Source organism: Gobio gobio, assembly GCF_949357685.1.
Source record: "Gobio gobio genome assembly, chromosome: 14".
Lineage (NCBI taxonomy): Eukaryota > Metazoa > Chordata > Actinopteri > Cypriniformes > Gobionidae > Gobio > Gobio gobio.
The window spans coordinates 29,562,930-29,587,063 of record NC_137107.1 but is presented as its reverse complement, the minus strand read 5'-3'; the positions used below and the strand labels follow the sequence as shown (position 1 = coordinate 29,587,063).

General features: G+C 37.1%; 1 protein-coding gene across 1 annotated transcript; it reads left to right on the top strand.

Moving 5' to 3' along the window:
* The first annotated feature begins 343 nt into the window (after positions 1-343).
* pold3 (polymerase (DNA-directed), delta 3, accessory subunit) lies at positions 344-23,773 on the top strand. Its single transcript, XM_079835863.1, has 12 exons — positions 344-502; positions 817-872; positions 951-1,053; positions 1,157-1,196; positions 1,640-1,772; positions 1,877-2,132; positions 2,213-2,285; positions 2,376-2,547; positions 8,019-8,128; positions 8,648-8,733; positions 8,909-8,987; positions 22,983-23,773. The coding sequence occupies exons 1-12, from the start codon at positions 437-439 to the stop codon at positions 23,186-23,188; spliced, it is 1,380 nt and encodes a 459-aa protein (XP_079691989.1). The 5' UTR covers positions 344-436; the 3' UTR covers positions 23,189-23,773.
* Positions 23,774-24,134: the final 361 nt, after the last annotated feature.

The following is a 24,134-nucleotide window of genomic DNA, read 5'->3' as shown; positions in this document are numbered from 1 at the left end:
AAAACAATGTAAAATAACTTATTGATCATATAATTTTTTTTACAGTGTAGGCCTACGCTTTATGACATAGCATGATTGTCATCCTACAATTTTGAAAGGATTACAAGAGCTCCTGAAATATTTTATAAACAAAATTTAAGTCTCACTAACATATAAGAACACGCAAGCAAATTAAATCGGTGCAAACGTACTCGTACTAACACATTATGATATACTGATATATAGTATGATACAATATAGGTGGCGTAAGCATGATACAAAGCGAATACACACATTTTGTTGTAAAGTGCGTATACACTACATACAGTACCTCTGATCTGACTGCTATTCGACGCTCTAGCCCACATGACCGGAAGTAAATACGGTTCAGCAGCAGTTCCCGCGTTTGGCAGCTCTTTCAATCACAAGCGTATACTTGTTGGACTAGCAGTCAGTCATGCCGGATATGGATGACCTGTATTTAGACAATATTGACGAATTTGTCAATGATCAAAATAAGATCGTAAGTCATTTCTTTCACAACGATATCGTTTTGTCATTTGCAAATGTGCAGGTTCGGTTGAGAGACCAAAATGCTTACATGTGGTGGTTGAATGCTTGTTTACTTGACTGTATGATTTCCGAAAGACTGACACTTATGAGTCGGTTCTTTTTAGAAACAACCACATACAAATCGGTCCAGTATTGACTGTTTATTAATCAAATCCGACTTTAAAAGAACCATTAACCTGTTGCTAGTTATGTTGCACTTAGGTAGCATGAAAATAAAGCATATCAGCTACTTTATGTACAAGTCAGTATTTGTATTTGTTGCAGGTCACCTACAAATGGCTCAGTTTAACTCTTGGAGTCCACGTGAACACAGCAAAACAGTAAGCCCTGTCCTTTTCTATTGATGACACTTAATGTATTCAAGCATAAATTTGGTTCCTGGTAATCTGTTGTTGCAGAATGTTGTATCATTACCTGGAGCAGAAACGCAGGGAAAGTTCAGGGACTCCCCTTCATGCCACCTACCTTGTATCTGGCAAGTTTGTTGAAAATGGTAGTACGGTAAGGATTGAGATCTGATCATTGCTTCACCGTTGTCAAATGAATGTTTCCCTAATTAACTTTATTTTAAGATCTGCCATTGAATATTTTCCTTTCCTTTTAGTGCCATAAAGTGTCAGTTGTTCGTGAGGACAAGCTTGAGGGTAAGATTGCCATATTTGTATCTGTAATTTACAATTTATAAATTCAATAATTATTGGCTCAGAAATGTTGGGCTACACTAATCTCACACATCTCATCTGGATTTATTTTATTTTATTTCATGTTACATATATTTTAATTGTTTGGGTGGGGGTGAATTTTAATATCTTATCTCATTTTAATATAATTTTAAAAAATGATATGTATATTGTAATGTTTTCGGGGGGTTTAAATGTATATATCTATTGATAATTAATATTTTATTTCTCTCTTTTGTATAAATATATAGGGAGCAAAATTAAAAACATTAAATATTATGTAAATCTATATAGGTAGTAAGTAACCCAAGTGAAATTTCAGTCTGTAAGTATAATATTTCATGTGAATTTTCAATTCAAATTCCTCAGTTGAGGAAAGTCTTTTTCTTTCCTTTTTTTTTTTACAGCTGTTAAAGCAAAGATGGATGTGACAATCAGTGTACATGTCTACAGTGTGCAGAGAGCGGAGCTGAAGGATAGTTCTCCACTTTACAGTACAGATTACGATGCTGTCAAGGAGAACCTAAAGAACTGCAGCAAGTAAACAATCCTTATATATCCTGTAATGCAGCATGTGCATGCACCACATAGGCGATCCCTCTGCTAAAGTACTGGCACGTCCAATATTTCTCCTCTTTTGTTAGGTATAGCGCTATACATTGTGCTGCGGCGGTCCCCATATCATCTGCAGAGCTGCAAAGAGCTCAGGAGATTGCTTTAGTCCCTCCTGTGGAGAAGGAAATCAATAAACCTTGCTTAAATGAAAACACTTCTGCTACCTCCAAACCTAGTACTAAGCAGCCAGTGGGCATCATGGGAATGTTTGCAAGCAAAAATGCTTCTAAGAGCCAAGAATCCAGCAAGGAAGTGAAAACAGAGCAGAAAGAGGATTCTTCCCTGGTAAGTGTGGAACTCTATAGTTTAAGGTTGATGACACACAAGATTGTGTGTGGAATTCATAATGGTTTCATATGTTGTAGGTTGAAACCTCAAAAACAAAACCGGCCTCCAAAGCGAACCCGATGAGTAACTTCTTTGGGAAGCCTGCCCAAAGTGAGTATTTTTTTTGTCTTCAACTGTCCAAAAAATCTAAACAAAGCATAACATACAGGTGTAAACAAAACATTTTCCTGTAAAATTTAGAAAAGGTAGATGAAAAACCCAACAAAAGCATCAAAGAGGAGACCGACGGCAACTCGGCAGCATCGGGTACTGCAAGTATGAAACAGTCACAGCCATCTCCCAAATCTGAGTTTAAAGAGGAAGAATCTAAGGCATCCAGTGCTTTGAAACGTGAATCAAAAGACACTCGGAAGTAAGGTTTACAAGTTTTTTTCCCCCTAAAATATATATATATATATATATATATATATATATATATATATATATATATATATATATATATATATATATATATATATATATATATATATATATATATATAAAAAACTGCAAAATTAGCAGTTTCTCTGGATTTACTATTTATACACTATATTGCCAAAAGTAGTGGGACACCCCTCCAAATCATTGAATTCAGGTGTTCCAATCACTTCCATGGCCACAGGTGTATAAAATCAAGCACCTAGGCATGCAGACTGCTTCTACAAACATTTGTGAAAGAATGGGCTCAGGAGCTCAGTGAATTCAAGCGTTGTACCGTGATAGGATCCCACCTGTGCAATAAGCCAATTCGTGAAATTTCTTCACTACTAAATATTCTACGGTCAACTGTTAGTGGAATTATAACAAAGTGGAAGTAATTGGGAACGACAGCAACTCAGCCTCGAAGTGGTAGGCCACATAAAATCACAGAGCGGGGTCAGCGCATGCTGAAGCACACAGTGCGCAGAAGTCGCCAACTTTCTGCAGAGTCAATAGCTACAGACTTTCCTGGATGAGCGAGTTTGGTGTGGAGGAACTTGACTGAGGCTCCGTCCACACGGAGACGCGTTTAGCTGTATACGTTCAAATTTTGTACCGCATCAGCGTTTCCTCCACGCGGATCCGGCATTTTGGGAGCATGAAAACGATATTTTTTTTAAACCGGGTCCCAGAGTGGATAAATCCTGTGTACAGCCAATCTGTATATTTTGTGAAACAGTGACGTCATCACACCATGTCCCGCGCGGGAAAGGAGAGAAAGGGATACAACTACGGGCACTGGGCATGCGCACATCAATATTGCGTCATTTAATTACTGTATTTGGATTATTGTAAGGGTAGGTTTAGGGTGTAGACGTTGATAAAACACATCTGGTAAGTAGCACATTTATTTATTGTTATTTTATTGTGAGATTTCGCCTCACTTCCTACCATTGCTGTACCCCTTCTAGCCACCACTCTTCTTCTCCGTTTTTAGTTTATTTCTGTGGCAGAATTACAGCGCCACACTGGCCTGTTATATATACTACATCGTTTTGAGTCGTTTTCATTGCTCTCGTATATACGCAATATTTCTTGAAACGAGGGGGGGGGGGGGGGGTGGGGGGGGGATTGGATAGGGAAAGCTCTGGCTTCGTCTGGACGGGACCTGAGTCCTGACCTTAACCTGATAGAAAACCTTTTGGGATTAATTAAAGTCGATCTGACTTCAAAAATGCGCTTCTAAAAGAATGGTTAAAAATTCCCATAAACACACTCCTAATACTTGTGGAAAGCCTTCCCAGAAGAGTTGAAGCTGTTATAGCTGCAAAGGGTGGGTCAACTCCATATTAAACCCTACGGATTAAGAACGGGATGTCATTAAAGTTCATGTGCATGTCACGTTTATTTATAGCCTACTACTTATTTCTTAATATTGCTTTAACGACACAAAATATTGCTTTAACCCCTAGGAGTCTGAGCTGTTTTGGGGCCCTTTAGAAGTTTTGATATGCTCTGACATTTGTGCATTTTTCAGTTGCTTATAACATATTAATGGCAAAAGTGTAATTACACTGTATTCAGCACAAACTGGGCTACCATAATATGTGAGCAACATGTATGTACATGGTTGTATTTTTGAGAGAATAATGTTTATGCATAATTTTTGAAAAAACTAAAAAAAAAAATTTAAAATGAAGGCTTCAAAACACACATTAGATATGTGTTCACAAGCCCTTAGATCATTGGGTGTTTTTGTTTAGAGTTTTTGCTTTAAACTGAGCCTACTCTTTCACATAAAACAATATATTCATTTACATTTTGTAAAACACTTTTTCTTTACTCAGGCCTTATGCGAGTAGGTGTGAATGAACCATGAATAATAATGCGATTATTCCTGAGAAACAAAGACTTGCATAATAAATGAGCTTTAGGTAGGCCTACTAGATTTTAGGTTTACTAGATAAGTACAGTAAAAAAAAAAAAAGTTTTCTGTGGGAAAAATCTAAGTGTTTTTTACTTAAAGTTTTTACTTAAAGCAAGTTAAATTATCTGCCAAAAAAGAAACAAGATTTCAATCAGAAATGTTTTTGAAAGAAGAGCTAAAAAAAACCTGTAATATTGTGACAATTGGTAATGATGAATGTTATAAGTAAAATATTTGGGATTTAAAACAACATAATGCAATGCAATTATGATTTCAAATAGTATCTGGTGACTTTAGGTTGATTGGGACACTTTTTCCCAGTCATTTCAATGGCAAACATTTTCTGAATCATTTCTAAACGATCAAATACACACAATACTCAAATATCATTTCGAGCTTCAGTCAGAAACACGTGAAATGCATGAGCCAGCGCTACGGCTATTGTCTGCTATATTGGTATCAAATATACTAATATATTTATTATACAGTCTGTTATATTATATTAAAAACATTGATTAAAATTAAGATACAATTTATACAAAGCGAAATTCCGTTTAAAGAAAGCAATTAACTTTCTAAAAAACAAACAAAAAAACAACAACATAGGGTATAATATTTAAACATCAATATAAAGCAAAATTCGTTTTAAAAACATTGATTAATATTAAGATACAATTTATACAAAACAAAATTCACTGTAAAAAAGGCAATTAATACTCAAATATAATTTTCATCTTAAGTTAATTTATGAGACACGTGCAATGCAGCGCTTAGGCTATTGTCTGTTATATTGACTTCTTATAAAATAAGAAGCAACTATATTAAAAACATTGATTAAAATGAAGATACAATTTATACAAAACGAAAACAGGCTAAATAAATCTTGTCTAAACAGTCTTGCATCATGTTGCATCAGGATTTATATTTAAACAGTCTTTTTGCGTTTAATATTCACAGATGCTAACTGAGTCTTTTAAACTTAGCCTACCTTACAATGAACTCTCAATCAGCTTTCCATGAGGATAATTATTCCAGGATTATTACTCAAAGCGATGTATCTGAACCATAGCTTCACTAGTTGTGTTGCATGAGTTGATGTGTGTGTGGGCGTCGATGCATGGATCGCCTGTATTTGAATCTGAATGAGCGCAGTCTGTGGGCGTGGCCGCATTAGCGATAATGAGTCGGTAATGAGTTGACTGATATCTCCCATTTTTCACACAGATTACATAAACACAGAATATTTGTTTTCGTTTTGATTTACATGATTTAAAACCTGACATTTCAACGTTTCTTTAGACATATGTCTCATGTTTCTGTGTCAAGTATTAACTAAGCTACAGGTCATTTTCTGAAGAGAATCAGATTAGACATCATTGAGAGAGAGGCTGAAGATCGCAAATCATGTTTGTTTCCCTTATTTTGCAAAAAGCACAACAATTTGTTTTTGTGACTGTACACACAAAAAAATAGAAACTTAACAGAATATAATGATGTATAACACTTGCCTGAATGATAAAAAACGTAGAGTTATTTGAGTCTCTTTGGCACTGATAAGAAAAAAAGCAAGCCAATCACACCGGCGTGACAACCGACTCGAGAGGGTTAACGACACAAATATCACAACTGTTATCTATAGGCCTACTGTAATTGAGACCATTTCAAACAGAAAGACGTATAGTACAGAGTAGGGCTGTCACTTTTGAAAAAAAATCCTGTTCGATTTTTGAGACACAAGTGTTCATTGAATCGATTCTAAAATCGATTTTAAATGACGTTTTCATTTTCAACGCTAAATATAGCCTACGCCAATCCACGGACAACTAACGGGCATTAGGATGAAAGTAAAGAGGGCGCTTGAGACGCACAAGTCAGCAATATTTCTGAGGATTTATTTTGTGCACAATGACAAACAGGAGTGCAACATTCTGGGAAAAAAAAACATTAAGCAGAGTGGACTGCCATAACGTCAAAGAAAAACATTAGCTACAGGCTTTAACATGGCTGTGTTTACGATTATAAATTCCACAAAAAAAAAAAAATTGTAGCCCATGAAAAGAGGTTGAAAATAAAGCTTAAAAATTTACTAGCCTACACTGAATGTGTGGATAATAACTTAACGTAATTATTCAACCGTTCAAAATGAAACTTTGAATGAACTTAGCTTGCGAACAGGCCATGTGTTTTTTTAATTGACCGTAACCGACACTTAAGCTATGCGGGCGTTACTGATGAAACGTGCAAATAAGGCTCTATTACAAATTATTGGACAGGAAAACAAGTCTATCAACATTTTCGGGGTCCAGAGCAGAGCGTTTTTTATTCACTATATGTCCAGCTGTTGAGAAGACGCGCTCCGACCGCACTGATGTTCCAGGGACACTCAGGTACTTCATTGCCAGCTGCGCAAGGTGGGGGTATTTCGAACTGCCAATCTTCCACCACAAAAGCGGGTCGCTGTCAGCTGGCAAAGGTGGTTCCTTTTCATAAATCAACATCTCCTGTAAGAGGTCGCTTTCGACGTCATTCACTCTTTCGTAGCCTCTAAGGGCATTTCAGGTTGAGCAAACGGCGCTGAGAGGAATGAGAAAGCTGCTCTCCCTTCTGGAGGAAATAGCGCTCATTCTTTTCTACGCACACAGCATTGTCACAATATGAACACATGCAAGTTTTAAAAACATATTTCAACATATTAATAATACCTGTTAATAACTTTTTTATTTGTTTAATTCGTTCAAAAATAATAGTGTACATGTTTGGTTAAAATCGATTCCCTATTTTCGTTTTCGAAACTTGTGTTGGTTGGTCCGATCGATTGTGCAATCGATTTTCGAACGTAAAGTGACAGCCCTAGTACAGAGAAAGGTTATGTCATAGCATGATTTGACCCTGCCATAGCCAGCCCAATCTCCCCCCACTGAAAACCTCTGGAATGTGATCAAGAGGAAGATGGAAGGTTACAAGCCATCAAATATGGCATAAAGTCACACAACAGCTATGTGAAATGCTGGTAGAGAGCATGCCACATGAAAGCTATGATTGGTAAATCAGGGTAATTCAACCAAATCCTTTTTAGAACTCTTCTTGAAGTTAAAATATTAGTATTGGGTTGGTTCAAAATTAATATTAACTTGTTGTCTGTAATATTAATCGTGGTCTCAAAACATAAATTTTTTTTGGTATGTTGTCCAGTTGTCATTTTCTGTAAAGAAATGCTTTAAATGACAAAACAAAAAAACGTTAGCAGTTTATAGAATAAAACAAGTGTACATTTTACTCATTATAAATATATAAATAGTAAATCCAAAGAAACAAAAAAAAAATTCCACAGCTGTGTGTGTGTGTGTGTGTAGTGTGTATACACACACAATACATATACAGTGTATTCATGGCTGTTATTTTGAACATTTCATAAAAATTTCCTTACAGAGTCTGTATTTTATGAGGTTATATTTGCCCTCAAAAATGTGAGCTAAAATATGTTTGTTTTCTCCAAGTAAATCAAAGCGTTCTGAGGTTGTGGACAGTGATGATGAGAAAATGGAAAGCCAGCAGAAGAAAAGGCGGCGTATAAAGAAGCCCCAGCCAGACAGCAGTGATGATGAAGGTAGGAAAGAGATAGGGGGAAAACAAGAAAAAAAAGGCTCACGTCATGCTTGGTAGATTTGAATCAATCCAGATGAGGCGGTCTGTGACCCAAAATGAAGAAAAACAAAGAAATAGGTTCCCCCTCTGGGCAGAGCACTGAATAAAATATCAAAAATTTTCTCTGACAAACAAAAGCTAATTGATAACATTCATTGTGTTTCTTCTCTCTTTTTCCTCTCTCTCTCTCTCTCTCTCTCTCTCTCTCTCTCTCGCGCTATCTCTCTATATCTATATATATATAGATTTCCTTAGTTGTCAGTTATAATCATCAAAATTAAAAGAAACATTTGAAATATATTAGTCTGTGTGTAATGAATTAATATAATATACAAGTTTCACTTTTTGAATGGAATTAGTGAAATAGATCAACTTTTTGATGATATTCTAATTATATGACCAGCACCTGTATATGTGTATGTGTATATTATGTATATGTATATGTATATGTATGTATGTGTAATGTCTCTTCATCTTCCAGTTGTTCCAGATTCTCCACCGGTGCCAAACATACAACCTCCCAGCCCCAAAAAACAAGTGAAGAGAGAGACTGTTTCACACAAAGAAGTAAGCATCACCTACACTTGTTTTTGGTAACAACACATTTCTATAGGTAGTCCTGCCACAAACTCACTCTCATTCATTTAAAAACCCAATGTGCACTATTCCCTTGTGACTAACCCATATTGATATACAGGTCACATGTAATTCACATAAAGTAATATTGCCATTTAATGTTCAGAAGAGCTCAGAGGTGAAGAGGAGGAAAAGGAGGCGTGTTTTGAAGTCTCACACATTTGTTGATGAAGACGGTTCCTTTGGTAAGTATAATTTCAGTTGACATTTATCCATTGTCTTGAGTTGTGGTTGACCTGTGTGGATTTTTTGATGGCAGATGCCGATATCTTAGAGAGCATTGTGTCCGATGACTGATATATATGATAATTCTGATTCTGTTATCCTATTATAGAATTTTTCACAAATAAAGAAATGGTTAAAAACATGAAGGAAGAATAAAGTGAACACTGTAACCAACAGTGCACTCAGTAAACTGGTTGTGCTGGATGTAGTGCAACAGTTTGAAATCAAGGGTTTAAAGTAGGGGTGCACCAATTCCAGGATTCGGGTTTGGATTCAGCCGAATATTGGGCTTTTTTGACAGGTTTCGGTTGCTGCCAAACCTCAGAATTTTTTTCCACCGAACCCTAGGCTTGCACTATGCGTGGTCGAACGTAATGATGATTACGGGAAGGTGTTTGCTAGGTGGACCGTTCGAATCCAGTCGGCTGTGAGAAAGTGAAAATGGAACTCATGAACAGAAAACGTGGAAGTACTTTAAAGGGTTAGTTCACCCAAAAATGAAAATTCTGTCATTAATTACTTACCCTCATGTCGTTAGACACCCGTAAGACCTTTGTTCATCTTCGGAACACAAATGAAGATATTTTAGTTGAAATCCGATGGCTCAGAAAGGCCTCCATTGGCACAATGTTCTTTACACTCTCAAGACCCATAAAAGGAACTAAAGACGTCGTTACAAAGTCCATCTCACTACAGTGGTTCTACAATAACTTTAGGAAGCGACGTGAATAGTTTTTGTGCGCAAAAAAAACCTAAATAACGACTTGTATAGTGATGACCGATTTCAAAACACTGCATCATGAAGCTTCGAAGCGTTATGAGTCAGTGAGTCGAATCATGATTCGGATCGCGTATCAAACCGTCAAACTGCTGAAATCACGTGACTTTGGCGATCCAAACCGCTGAAAGACGGTCGAACGAATGTCGAACGACATGAGGGTAAGTAATTAATGACAGAATTTTCATTTTTGGGTGAACTAACCCTTTAAGTCAAAAGAAGGCGATTCAAGTCGAGCTATATGTTCAATTTGCAATACCGATTTGTCTCGTGGTGGCAAGGACCCTAAACAATAGCCTTTTTTCTTTAAAAAGAAAAAACATCCGAAAGAATACGAGTTGTGCATGAAGGAATCTACAGACAGCAGCCAATGCAGAAACTTCAGGTTCGGCAAAGGAAGGACAGTCATCCTGGCATAATGTTGCCTATTCTTAGTTCAAATTAAATTAAATTAAAAATACACTGGGATGCTCATTTCGGTTAATTTTCCCAACCGACAACCGCTGCTCATTATTAACAATTAACTGATAAGATTATAATTAGGGATGCCACAATACTCAATATAATATTGAACCGTTCGGTACGGCATTCACGGTTCAATACGCGCTTGTGAATTGCGGTTTTGCATTTCGGTTTTGCATTTAATTAATTGTTTTTCTACAAATTCTATCATTTGCCTCCATCCCAATACTGAACAACGTGACATTCACATCACACGTTAGTGGTGGAGTTATACTCAGGGAACATTATAGTTATTCACAATCATGAAAGTTCATTATTTGCATGCGTTTTACAGCCTTGCCGGTTAAACATGCGCTTTTCCGAGCGTGCGCACTAAACGTCTGTCAAACACGCGATTACTGGACTAAGTAGTCTTACTTCGCTAGTACTGTCAAATACACACAAGGTTAACATAAACACAGTCGGTTATGTCTAAAGTGAAAGTAAAATCGGCGTGTGTCTGTATGTTAGATGCATGCACATTGACAGATGCAGTGCATATCTGTATATTAGATGCAGTGCAGCCTAGTGAACACGCTGTCCTTAAAGGGACAGTTCACCTCTAAAATTGTCATTATTTAGCCTACTCACTCTAATATTGTTCTAAACCTGTATTCATTTCTCGATGACAATTTTCCCTTTAATGTTAAAACAACAACAAAGACAAAGAGAAAACCACTCACTGCTCTTGACTGAAAAACTTTAATAAAGTAGCTTTAATAAGAGTCAATGTATATTTTCTAGTGAAGTCGATGTAGTTTTATTTTTACATTTATTTATTCAATTTCATACTTAAATGCTGCTGTACTGCTCTGAGCTGCCAGTGTAAATCTTTATATATTATATTAAATTTACTTATATATTTTTAAGTAAAGTTTTAAGTTTAAGTAAGGTTTTTCAATTCTTCTGAGTAAAATAAAGAAAGAGTATTGCAATAATAATAATAAAAAAAATTCTTCTTAACCTCTTGCTGTTCCTGTCACTTAAAAATAAAATAGCAAAAAAACTGATGTGACAAGCCATCAGAATCGAACCGAAAACCGTGGTTAAAAACCGAGGTATGTATTGAACCGTGGACTAACTGTATTGTTGCCTCCCTAATTATAATATTGAATTGGCATTAAATAAAATTATGATTCACAAGTGTCTGTGACCCGTTAAAAAGACGGGTTTATTTTTTTCACAGGTTTATTTTACCGTGCAAACAGCCACATACAGATAAGATCAAAATATAAATAAAAAGAATAAAATAAATAGGCCTACACTAAATATTTTTCACTTAAATAATTACCAAATTAAGATGACAAAACGAAAATACACTGAATCCGTTTGAAGCTTTGAAGAACCGGAAGAAGCATTGTTGCCTACCGCTCTCATTTGGCACAAATCCAAATGTTTCCATGTTCTCAATGTATTTGGATGCCAAACTATTATTTAGTATGAAAACTAGGCTTTGTAATTCACTCTCCGCCCCATATTTCCGTATTTTTCATATATCCTTCACATGGGCAAAAATGTGCTTGGCCTAACATCACAGTGGGGAGGTGCCCACACTGAACGCCACAGATTCTACTACGGACTATTTAAATTGAGAAGTGTAACTTTTTATATGTTTGATTGACTCTATTTTATTTTGATAATGAACAGGCTGTGATGTCAAGTTAGCAATTCTAGAACTGATATGTTGTGTGTCTGCGCGCGTGAGAGATCAGTGTGTTCCTTATAACCGCAGAAATACTTAAAATAATCCCTAATTTATAGTCATACAGATAAGAGTAAGACAAAAGAGTTCATTCAAAATGAAAGAGTTTACTATTACTTATGTACACTTGCATAAAAACAGAACATTGTGCTTTTGTAAAATAAAGAAAACAAACAGGATGCCGTTTTCTTTTCCGTGAACTTGTTTGTGGAGTGAGTCACAAAAATAAACAAAAATTTACCATAATATACTACTTGTTGTCACAGTTTTTACTTTCATTTGTTAATCTGGTAATTATTTAAGTGAAAAATATTTAACGTAATGGCCCATTCATTTAGAAGCTGCAGCCGGTGTGTGATGTGCTGTTGTTCATGCTGCTATTAGCGCATGTAAAACTAAACCCCTGGAAAACAAATGTTGGTATTTTTAATTGGTCACAGACACTTATCCATTCTTATTTTATTTCAAGGCACATTAAAATATCCAAAAACCACAAGAACAATGTTATACATTTTGTTATACTTACATTTGATCTCAAATGTTTAAATCCAGAGAAATAAGCAATTTTAACCAGGACGCGAACTGTGTCCGTGCATCGCCTATCAATGACATGACATTACTCTCAATTTCCATTTTATTTTGTAGAAACCATGGAAGCACCAAAGACTCTTTAGTATATTATGTTTTATTAGACCGGTGTGTAGCGAGTTAGCTCAAAGGGGAAATATTAATAATTATTAACTGTTCATTATGATTAATTATGAATATCTGAATCGGTGAATAAGATTAACTTGATGTAGCTACATTAACATTACAATCAATCAATAAATTAATTCTTTGAATACTCAGTATTGATTATTAATTAATACTAAGAGAAGGGTATTTTTCATTGCCACAGAAAACAAATTCTTCCTTAGCATTTACAGTGCTTGGAGCGTGTAACAAAATCGATCATTTAAGTTACAATTTATTTGCAGATAGGGAGTCAGAACCAAATATATATTATGCACAAGTTTTATTAACTAAATCACAAACACATAACTAATCTAACTAAAACACATACACCCAAGCACACATACATGGGGTAGAATGGAAAGTGAAAGTGACTGAAAAACCGGATCAGAACAGGAATGAAGCTATGGAAAAAGCCATGGAAAAAACCTGGAAGAACCATCAGTTATGACAGCAAGATCCTTTGTTTGAACATAGGGGTTCACAGCTTTAACTAACTAAACAGTAGGGATGAAATGATTACCGGTTTCACGATAAACCACGATCAAATTTTGTGACGGTTAGTAATATCGTATAAAATTTAATTATCATTAAAATCGCGTGTGATTATCACGATTGTGACAACTCGCGGTAAATCTTGTCCAGTCAGCGTCAGTCTGGGGCAGTGCACCGCTGTTTTCTGAATGAGAAGGAATGGCAGAAGGCAGTGACAGCGCCGGGAGATTTATCAGATTTTAAAAGGACCAAATCTGAGGCGTTGTCATATTTTGGCTTTTACAAAAGTCCTGAGGGAAACTTAATCGAAGACGGTCACCCTGTCTGCAGAACATGCCAGAAGAAAGTCGCTGTTATAGGGGGAACACTTCAAAACTACGAACGCAAGGCAAGTGGACTTTTGCTGCCTTCACGTGCTATCGGAAATTTGATAATTCTTGATTACGAGCTCATTGCATTCAAGTTTCAATATGTGAGGGCGTTCATGTGCAATGTTTACCTAGGAAACTCGTATTTACGATAATTCCGAGAGCACGTGAAGGCAGCATTTGACCTCAATACCAAAACTACGTCTAGGAAATAATAACGTGAAGCGAACGAACAAGTTCAGACAAGACTAGGGTGACATTTAAGGGATAATAATCAGGGCTTGACATTAACAACCGCCATTTGCGGGTGTAAATTAACGTTATTTCGGCTGCACACGACACTAGCCACTCTGGCGGTTGAACTTATTATAGTCTTCTCAAAAGCCATCTGTTATAATCGCGTTGCGCATCATAACCACTCACACGTGTTTATATTGAGTTTATGAATGCAATGTCTCATAATCAGAGGCGTTCAGATTAGCCAGAGTTATGTTCAGAGCGCGCGCCGCTCTCACTCGCTGAAATCTAACATTACACTCAAAGCAGAGATAAACGTGCGATGCACGCAGGAGATTCATTCATCATACAGTGGTTGACTGTTTTTGTTCTATTTCAGCAGCGAAAATGGTTTAAAAAAACACAGCAGAACCACAGCGCCTCTGATATGACTGGCATAAAGTTGGCGAATTTAGGGACCGTCTCTAAAGTTACAACATTGGTAACGTTATACACGTTTCAAACTTCACTAGCATTTGAAGAGAATGACAGTCATAAAACTGACTGTAAAGTGATCATTTAGGTGTATGATGCACACATTTTGATATTTAATAAAATAAACTGTCAAATCATATGGAAATATGGATATGCATTATTTCACTAGGATACTGTTTGGGCTCTTACACAAAATATGCTAGATTTAAATGCATCATTGCTGAACACTGATGAGAATATTGCTTGAGAATATATTTACAGAGATAATATTAGAGATTATATTTACGACAAATTATTATTATTTATGCATTATGCTTTGCTATTGACGACGGCCATTATAAGGAAGGAAATCCCACAGAATCTAGCTTAAAAAAAGTGCATAGAGCTGCTTTAGTTATTTGTTGTTTGTTGATTTAAAAAATATAAAACTTGTTGAAATGTTTTAAGTGTGTGCATCTGTTCTTTTTGAACACTTTCATCTCATTCGAACAAAACTGTGATAATATTGATAACTGTGATAATTTGGGTCACTATAATCGTGATGTTAAATTTCCATACCGTTTCATCCCTACTAAACAGCGGTTTTGTTTATCGTACATTACTTGCATTTGCCTGAGCTGTTGAAGAGCGTCTGGATATACAGTCGCAGGAGAAAGTCTTGATAGTTTGGTCTGATGGTGTTGCAGTTGCAATCGATTCCTTCTGTTTTGAGAGAAGAAGCAACAGTGAACTTGCAGAGACTCTGTTATGGTCGAAGAAGCTGCACATGGCTCGGTGTGTGTAGGACTGCCAGCCTGGACGGCGGGCTTGCCAGGTCCCAGAAATATTTCCAGCCCAATGACAACTCAAAATCTGCCCAAATGGAATGAAAACTAGCCCAATTTTCCAGTGTCCAATCAGATTAAACAACGACTGGGTTCCCACAAAAGGCCTAAAATAAACTAATATATATATATACACATATATATACTCACCCAAAGGATTATTAGGAACACCTGTTAAATTTCGCATTAATGCAATTATCTAATCAACCAATCACATGGCAGTTGCTTCAATGCATTTAGGGGTGTGGTCCTGGTCAAGACAATCCCCTGAACTCTAAACTGAATGTCAGAATGGGAAAGAAAGGTGATTTAAGCAATTTTGAGCGTGGCATGGTTGTTGGTGCCAGACGGGCCAGTCTGAGTATTTCACAATCTGCTCAGTTACTGGGATTTTCACGCACAACCCATTTCTAGGATTTACAAAGAATGGTGTGAAAAGGGAAAACATCCAGTATGCGGCAGTCCTGTAGGCAAAAATGCCTTGTTGATGCTAGAGGTCAGAGGAGAATTGGCCGACTGATTCAAGCTGATAGAAGAGCAACTTTGACTGGAATAACCACTCGTTACAACCAAGGTATGCAGCAAAGCATTTGTGAAGCCACAACACACACAACCTTGAGGCGGATGGGCTACAACAGCAGAAGACCCCACCGGGTACCACTCATCTCCACTACAAATAGGAAAAAGAGGCTACAATTTGCACGAGCTCATCAAAATTGGACAGTTGAAGACTGGAAAAACGTTGCCTGGTCTGATGAGTCTCGATTTCTGTTTAGACATTCAGATGGTAGAATCAGAATTTGGCATAAACAGAATGAGAACATGGATCCATCATGCCTTGTTACCACTGTGCAGGCTGGTGGTGGTGGTGTAATGGTGTGGGGGATGTTTTCTTGGCACACTTTAGGCCCCTTAGTGCCAATTGGGCATCGTTTAAATGCCACGGCCTACCTGAGCATTGTTTCTGACCATGTCCATCCCTTTATGACCACCATGTACCTATCCTCTGATGGCTACTTCCAGCAGGATAATGTCACAAAGCTCGAATCATTTCAAATTGTTTTCTTGAACATGACAATGAGTTAACTGTACTAAAATGGCCCCCACAGTCACCAGATCTCAACCCAATAGAGCATATTTGGGATGTGGTGGAACGGGAGCTTCGTGCCCTGGATGTGCATCCCACAAATCTCCATCAACTGCAAGATGCCATCTTATCAATATGGGCCAACATTTCTAAAGAATGCTTTCAGCACCTTGTTGAATCAATGCCACGTAGAATTAAGGCAGTTCTGAAGGCGAAAGGGGGTCAAACACAGTATTAGAATGGTGTTCCTAATAATTCTTTAGGTGAGTGTGTGTGTGTGTATATATATGTATGTATGTATATATGTATATATGTATATATATATATATATATTTTAGTGCTGTCAGTTAAACGCGTTATTAACGACGTTAACGCAAACCTATTTTAACGGCGTCAATTTTTTTATCGCGAGATTAACGTTCTTTTTGTTCTAACAAACTTTGTAGTTTTTTCACATGCTGTTGCAACAACTAGTAACGTTAGAAAAACTACAACACCACTCCGGATGTAGCTAGACCGGAAACAAAACATCAGGCACGCTGCGGCTGCCCGCACTCGTTTGGGCCATTAGAGTAGACGTGGATGGCAAGCGTGAGACGCCGAAATGAGAAACGTATTAAGCCATGGTTTAACTCAGGGGTCTTCAACTAAAAGTGCTTGTCTTGAGCGCTGCTTTCTGCTCTGATGGTGCGTTCACACCAGACGCGAATGAAGCGTTTTGCGCGAGTGATTTAAGTCAATGCAAAGACGCAAATAGACATTCTGCGGTGCGGATTAAGCGGCGTGCATGTCGCGTCATTCGCGTCCGGTGTGAAGGCACCATCAGTCTCTTCTTCACTGCATGCTTGACCGCGCGTCTGGGTCTGAACGTAGTAACTGAGCATTGCAACGTTAACTGTTTCATTACGTCAAAAGGCTTCGCGGTCCGGATTCGGACCGGAGTCCGCTAGTTGGCGACCCCTGGTTTAACTGCACTATAGGCGGAGTCCTAGTTTACCTTGCATGTGCACTTTGTAATTTTATTTTGTATCACCCTGTTTTGATCCCTTAGAAAGGGCTGTTGAAGGGGCTGTTTGTGCAACAAAGTATTTGTTTCACCCTTTTATTGATGGGCAGTGTTACATTGTGTGAGCGATTATTTGCTCCAAGTGAGAATGTTGGTGTGAAATCGAACACTAAAGTATGCCAATGTTGTTTTCAATAAAACAAACATTTGAACAAAGCAAGCCGATCCACTTTTCTATGTTGATAAGAGCATTAAAATAAGAAAAAATAATGGGACAAAAAGAAATCAAGGGACATTTAGAATAAATAAAAATGTGCGATTAATTGTGAGTTAACTATGACATTAATGCAATTAATCGCGATTAAATATTTTAATCGTTTGACAGCACTAATATATATATATATATACAGGGAGTGCAGAATTATTAAGCACGTTGATTTTCTGATCATATTTTTTTTCCAGGCACATTTGACCAATTCCAAACCACAGTAATCCTAATAACTACTATTGATTTAGTATTTAATAATGTATAAGTGATATATAATTGTTCATGAAGGCTGGAAATGGAAAAACACCTTATATTCAGGTGTGCAGAATTATTAGGCATGTTTTCTTTTACAGATAAATTGAGCCAAAAAAGAGATTTAACTCAGACTGAAAAGTCAAAAATTATTAAATGCCCATGAGTAGGATGCAATACTAATGCAATACTAGACATTGCAGTTAAGGCATGACCATTGGACAGTGAAATGCTCGTTGGGTCAGCAGGGTCAGACAAAAACATGTGGCGGAGAAAAGACACCTATTAACCGCAAAAGAATTAAGAATTAAGGTGAAGAATTAAGGGTGAAACCATCAGGAAACCTTTAGTCTCCAGCGCCACCATTTTCCAGAGCTGCAACCTACCTGGAGTCTCCAGAAGTGCAAGGTGTCAGGATCTCAGAGACTTCAGTTAGGTAAAGAATCCTAAAAAATGACCCCCACTAGATAAGAATCACAAGCTGAAGTGTTGTAAAATACATGAAGAAGGTTTTTTTATAGGCTTTATGGACAGATAGGTTGAGAGTGACTCTTGAAGGACCAGCACCACATCCTCTAGTACCACTGTTTGAAGAATTCATCTTCCAGAATCTGGCAGTACGTTTTGGGAGTTCATTTTAGTCCATCCTGAAGTCCGTTTTGCAGAGATGGACTAAAAATTAGTATTGCATCCTTCTCATGGGCATTTAATACTTTTTGACTTTTCAGTCTGAGTTAAATCTCTTTTTTGGCTCAATTTATCTGTAAAAGAAAACATGCCTAATAATTCTGCACACCTGAATATAAGGTGATTTTCATTTCCAGCCTTCATGAACAATTATATATCACTTATACATTATTAAATACTAAATCAATAGTAGTTATTAGGATAACTGTGGTTTGGAATTGGTCAAATGTGCCTGGAAAAAAAATATGATCAGAAAATCTACGTGCCTAATAATTCTGCACTCTCTATATATATATATATATATATATATATATAAATAATGTGTATGTATGTATGTGTGTGTTTAAAGTTTTGGCCTTTTGTCTTACCCAAATTCTTAATATCACACACTGTTTGTTTTTTTTACACAATCTCATACAATAAAGGTCAAACAAGAACATGCTCTCTCTGATATTTTCTGACCCTAGTCAAAAGTACTTACTTGTACTTACTGTGAACGTGAACACTTGTCCCTTTGTTTTTGTTTGTCTTCTCTTTTTTCAGAACTCTTCAGAGCGTTTTTTTCTTAGATGGCCTAACTGTGCAGCCTCATTTTAATTACAGCATTGAACAGAACTATATACAATCTCAGGGCTGTTTTCTTTTAGTCATTTGTGCTCTCTTCCCCACCCTTCTCAGGTGGTGCTGAATAGATTTCAGCAGTAAAGAGAGAAAGCATCCGTGGTGATGGTTTAAATTCATGGCAGCATATGTTTCTTCTTTGCATGTAAGCTCGAATCCTCATTATATTTAGCAAATAATTCTGCTCTAGCCTGTTTCGTAGCTTGTTCTTTATCAGTGACATTTGAGAAAATGAACGCTCAACAGATGCATTGCTGAATGGTAAAGCAAGAATTGCCAAGATCTTCAAAGTTTCTATCACCGGCAGTAATTGTGTATGCAGAAACTTCTACCCAGAAGTCCTCTGTTTTGCCATCTTCTGCATTGTTCCATTCCAGAGTGTGAATTACTCTCCACTGTTGCTCTGCTTTTCCTACATCTCCCTTGAAGAGGTGGAAAAAGGGAAGATCATCAATCCTTGGCTTACTTAACGACAGAGCATGACTCCGTGACAGGAATTTGAGAGCCTCTAACTGTTTAATGTTATCTGGAAGTCTCTCCCTAATTTCCTTAGATAACTCTAGCATGTAGTCCCTGAACCTGTGTTTCATGTCCTGTTCAGCAAGGTCACTTAATCCAGTGGCTTCAAACAAAGCAAGACGGAACTGCACCCCAAAGTCTACAGCATCAAGTGGCAAAAGATTCTCATCAGAAAGGTTAAACTCCATGATGTCTTGCCAGCTCTGGAATGTCTTCGGCGCTCAAGCAGGGACCGGTAAAATGTTAGAAGTTTTGCAGGATCGGGTTTGTCAAGGTGAAAGATCTTGAAAAGTCTGTTTAACTCTGACACAATTGGTTGGAGGAATTTCAGATATATCAGGTTAATATTGTCACTGTACATTTGGTACAGCAGTTCCGCAGCATAGCTCCTCTCACTGTCTTTTGTCAACTGAAAATGCAACTTAAGCTCCACATACTGTGAAAGGATGCGGTTGATGCACTCACTAATAGCGAGCCACCTAGTGTCAGACAGTTGCAGAATCTTCAGTGGGCTTTCACCTACATTTATGGTTTTGTACAGTTCAGAATACTTTAGGAGATGCTGGGTGGCATTCGAAAACCAACTGTAGGTCTGAGAAACCATGTACTCCACATTTCTGGGGAGGACACTGACAGCTTTTGATGCACAGAGCTGAAGAGAATGGCGCACACACTTTATGTAGACAATATGAGGATTGCGGTCACGGAATTTCTGTAGCACTGAGTTATGTTGCCCACACATTGTGTTACAGCCATCAGTTGCAAGACCGATGCAATTCACTATGGATAATTTGTTGTCATCCAGGAATTTGAACAACGCATTTGCTATGGTCAGTGAATCACCAGCTACTATGTTGGTCCAATCACTGAATTAATTAGTGCTGTGCATTTCGTTTGATGTAAACTAATCCCAAATAATCTCCATAACACTTCCTAAATTCAAAGTTGAAGTACTTGAGTGACAAGCAACGTGGGCAGCCAGCTTCAACTCTGCCTCTTTCACAGCAACATTACTTCTTAGAAAGGAACTGCCTGTGTCAAATAATGTTCTGGCATTTGAGAAAGGAGCCGCATTTTCCTTTATGCTTTTCAGTTGCAGCATGAGTTAACAGATCACCGTGGTGAGCTCTGATTTCACATTTGCAGAATGCTTTTTTATCATCATTTGGAACACTTAAAATCCATTCCTTATATCCTTTCTCTGTCTCCCATTCTTTGCGAAACTTCTTTCCATATTTTCCCCATTTACCTGACATTTTATAATGCTGCTTGTTAATTCACGGACAACCGAACCGACGCTACTACTACAACCACCAAATCTAGGCTTAACGTAATGTGATGATGCTTGATTTGTGATGTTACATCAAAGGCACAAGTGACGCACTTCTCACTCATGTGCAGCAGTGCGCAGCAACGGTTGTTGCCAAGTATTCATTGCCAGGGGATCAATACCCACTAAGGGTGGAGCACTTAGAGCGAGTTTTAAAGATTATTTGTTAAATATAACTAAAAATTGTGTCTGATTTGTCTCAGACGTTACAGGTGAGCAACTGTTTGGATACATTCATCAACAGAAAACGAATCATTGTTAGATAGCTCACAGTTAGTCTTCTTTTAAGACTAAAGGCTAGTTAATCTTTTTTTATTTTATTTACCGCGAGTACCATGTTTTACCATGCCTAATATCGATCTAGTTTACGGCAGTGTCCTAGTAGCTAGCGTAGTAGTGTCATCTGCCACCCAGCGGCAGAGTAGCATAACTTTCAACACAATCAAATGTATCTAATATGATAAAACAGCGCTGCATTACCCCACATATGCATGAGCGGAAGCGTTCGTCTGTGGCATAATAAAAACTCTGCGAAATCAAGGCGTCATCAAGCTAAGCCTTTGTTTTAAATAAGTGATCTCTAGCAATGAAAAATTGCATATTGTAGCTTTAATTCTAATTTAACAATCTTGTCGGTTAATGGTTAATAATTGGTTAACGAGCGTAGGTTATGGGTGAGGGTGGAAAATTGAAGTGAACATCCTAATGTAAAGATTACACTCACATCTGCTCTCAGGTGCTGGGGTTCTTCGCGCTGTTAAAATAAAAACATCCCACCGCTTCCAACACATGTCAGCTAAACAGGAAAAAACGCAACTGTTTGTGATTTTATTTGAAGAAACACGTAAACTACAGTACAGTACTATTAACTAAATCAAATGTGACTACCCTTTGTGTTTAAAACAGCTTTTGTCCAGGTACACTTGCACATAGTTTTTTAGGTAGCTTTGCAGTTAGGTTTCATCAAGTGTCTTGGAAACGTTGACTCAGTTCTTCTGTATTTAGTCTCAGTTTTTTTCTGTTTCTTCATATAATCACAGACGTAATGATTGTGAGATCAGATCTCCATGTGGAGCATACTGGCTGTTGTCAGACTCCTTGTGCATACAATAATCTCACTGGATTATGAATGTTTGCAAATGTAAACTGATATTTCCTACTGACACACTACAGCAAAACAGATAAATAACTGGCTCAAAACCATTTTGTGTTTGTGAAAATAACGTGCCTAAGACTTTTGCACAGTACTGTAAATGGACCATCAAATCTGTAATATAAAGGACAATGGTTTTAAAAATGTAATAATTGTTATGGGTTCAATACAAATTATGCTGAATTGACAGCATTTGTGACATATTGTCAGTTACCACATTAATAAATTCTACTCATCCCTCATGATTTTTTTTCATTTAGTTACAATAAAGGATTTGCAATAGAAGTACACATGGCCAAGCAGTAAATATTACAATGCATAGTACCGTATTTTCCGAACTATAAGTCACACTTTTTTTCATAGTTTGGCTGGTCCTGCGACTTATAGTCCGGAAAATACAGTATTTTAAAAGTATATTTTGTGTGGTATTTTATGTGTACTACTGACAGAATCTCTTGAATCATTGAGTAAATCACTAATTATGACAGAAATACAGTGCTGGCAAACTGTTTGTCCTGAAACTGTACATTCCATATTACTTTTGACTTTTGGCAAGCAAAGGAAATCTTTTTGTAGACCAAAAGCATGAATGTTTGCGTTTGATTCCTATAACTTCGAGCCACTGGTATTATTTTTGTACTTGGCACAGTGTCTAATATTACACATTCCTTAATGACAGTTTTTTGTTCAGCACAATAACTCTTTGTAGTGGATATTTTTGGTGGGACCTTTTTTTTTATTAAATAAATTATTTATTTATTTGCTGTTACATACATGGTTGACCAGATGAAGGTTTAGCCAGTTAATAATACCTCCTAGGAAACTTTCTTTTGGCCAAAATGTAGATATAGATATAGATCAACACATGCTTCTTGACAGTGTCTCTCAGACAATACATAACCAATGTATCTTTTTTTCTAGTGACTGAGAAGGGTTATGTGAGCGAGTCCTACTCTGAGAGTGAAGAGGAGCCTGAACCCAACGCTCAAGCCAAGGACTCGAGCTCACTCAAGCAGTCATTTGGAAAAAGGCAGGAAGAGAAAAAAGAAAAGATTCAGAAGAAGACCTCTGCCGCTAACAAACTTACAAAACAGCCATCCATTATGGGATTTTTCCAGAAGAAATGATTTTTTTGGTATTATTGTTTCATGGACTTTTAAAGGAATAGTTCACCTGTAAATTAATATTGTTAACTACTCACCTTCACGTTGTTCCTAAACACACACATTCTCTCTCTAAAGAAGAGAAAAAATAGCAACAGAAGAGTGAAGAAATAATGACAATTTTCATTTTTGGCTGAACTATTCCTTTAAGCACTTAATTTTCACCAGTGAATCACATATGATGCTATAAAGGAGGAAATGTATCTTGTTTGTCACTGAAAGGCCCTTCAGAGACATTGACATGGAAGTAGATTTCTGCTTCTTCATGAACAACATTTATGTGCTGACTATCCACTTAACTCTACATGCTGGATGTCCTTACCGTTACTTGACAATATCTCTTTGCAAATTCACGTTACAGAACTTTTTGTCATTGTCTGTCAATTTTTTCAATGTTGCTGGATAATAAATCAAAGTTTGAAATAATTGTCCTTTTTGTTTGTATTAATATTCTTGTAAAAGAAATATTAGTGCTTTAGCCAGAAATTACCCTGACATTCATGAGTTATTAAGTCCATTAAAAAGCTGCTCAATGATCAAGAAAATGTCTTTTCCCTTGCTGTCTTGTTTGGTTCCTGTGAGTCGAGTTGTTTTCTCCTCCGAGCTTCATATTTCGAAATGACATCAGTTTCTGGCACCGTAGTTGTGTTGATCTTGGACATTTGCATTTATCAAAACTAAACTTACTGTGTGGAATGGCATGCCTCTGGAAATGCACATCAAAATCAGTCCAAGCTCTTCTGATCCAGTGCCACAGACATGAAATTGAGCGTTTTGTGCCAAGACATCATTCCCCATAAACTCACTTTTTTCCCTGAGGAAAGACTCCTAAACTTAGGCCTGAACGAACAGAGTGTTCTTTATATTGTTGTAAAACATTTGTAATTGTGCTTTCAAACATGAGGTCCAG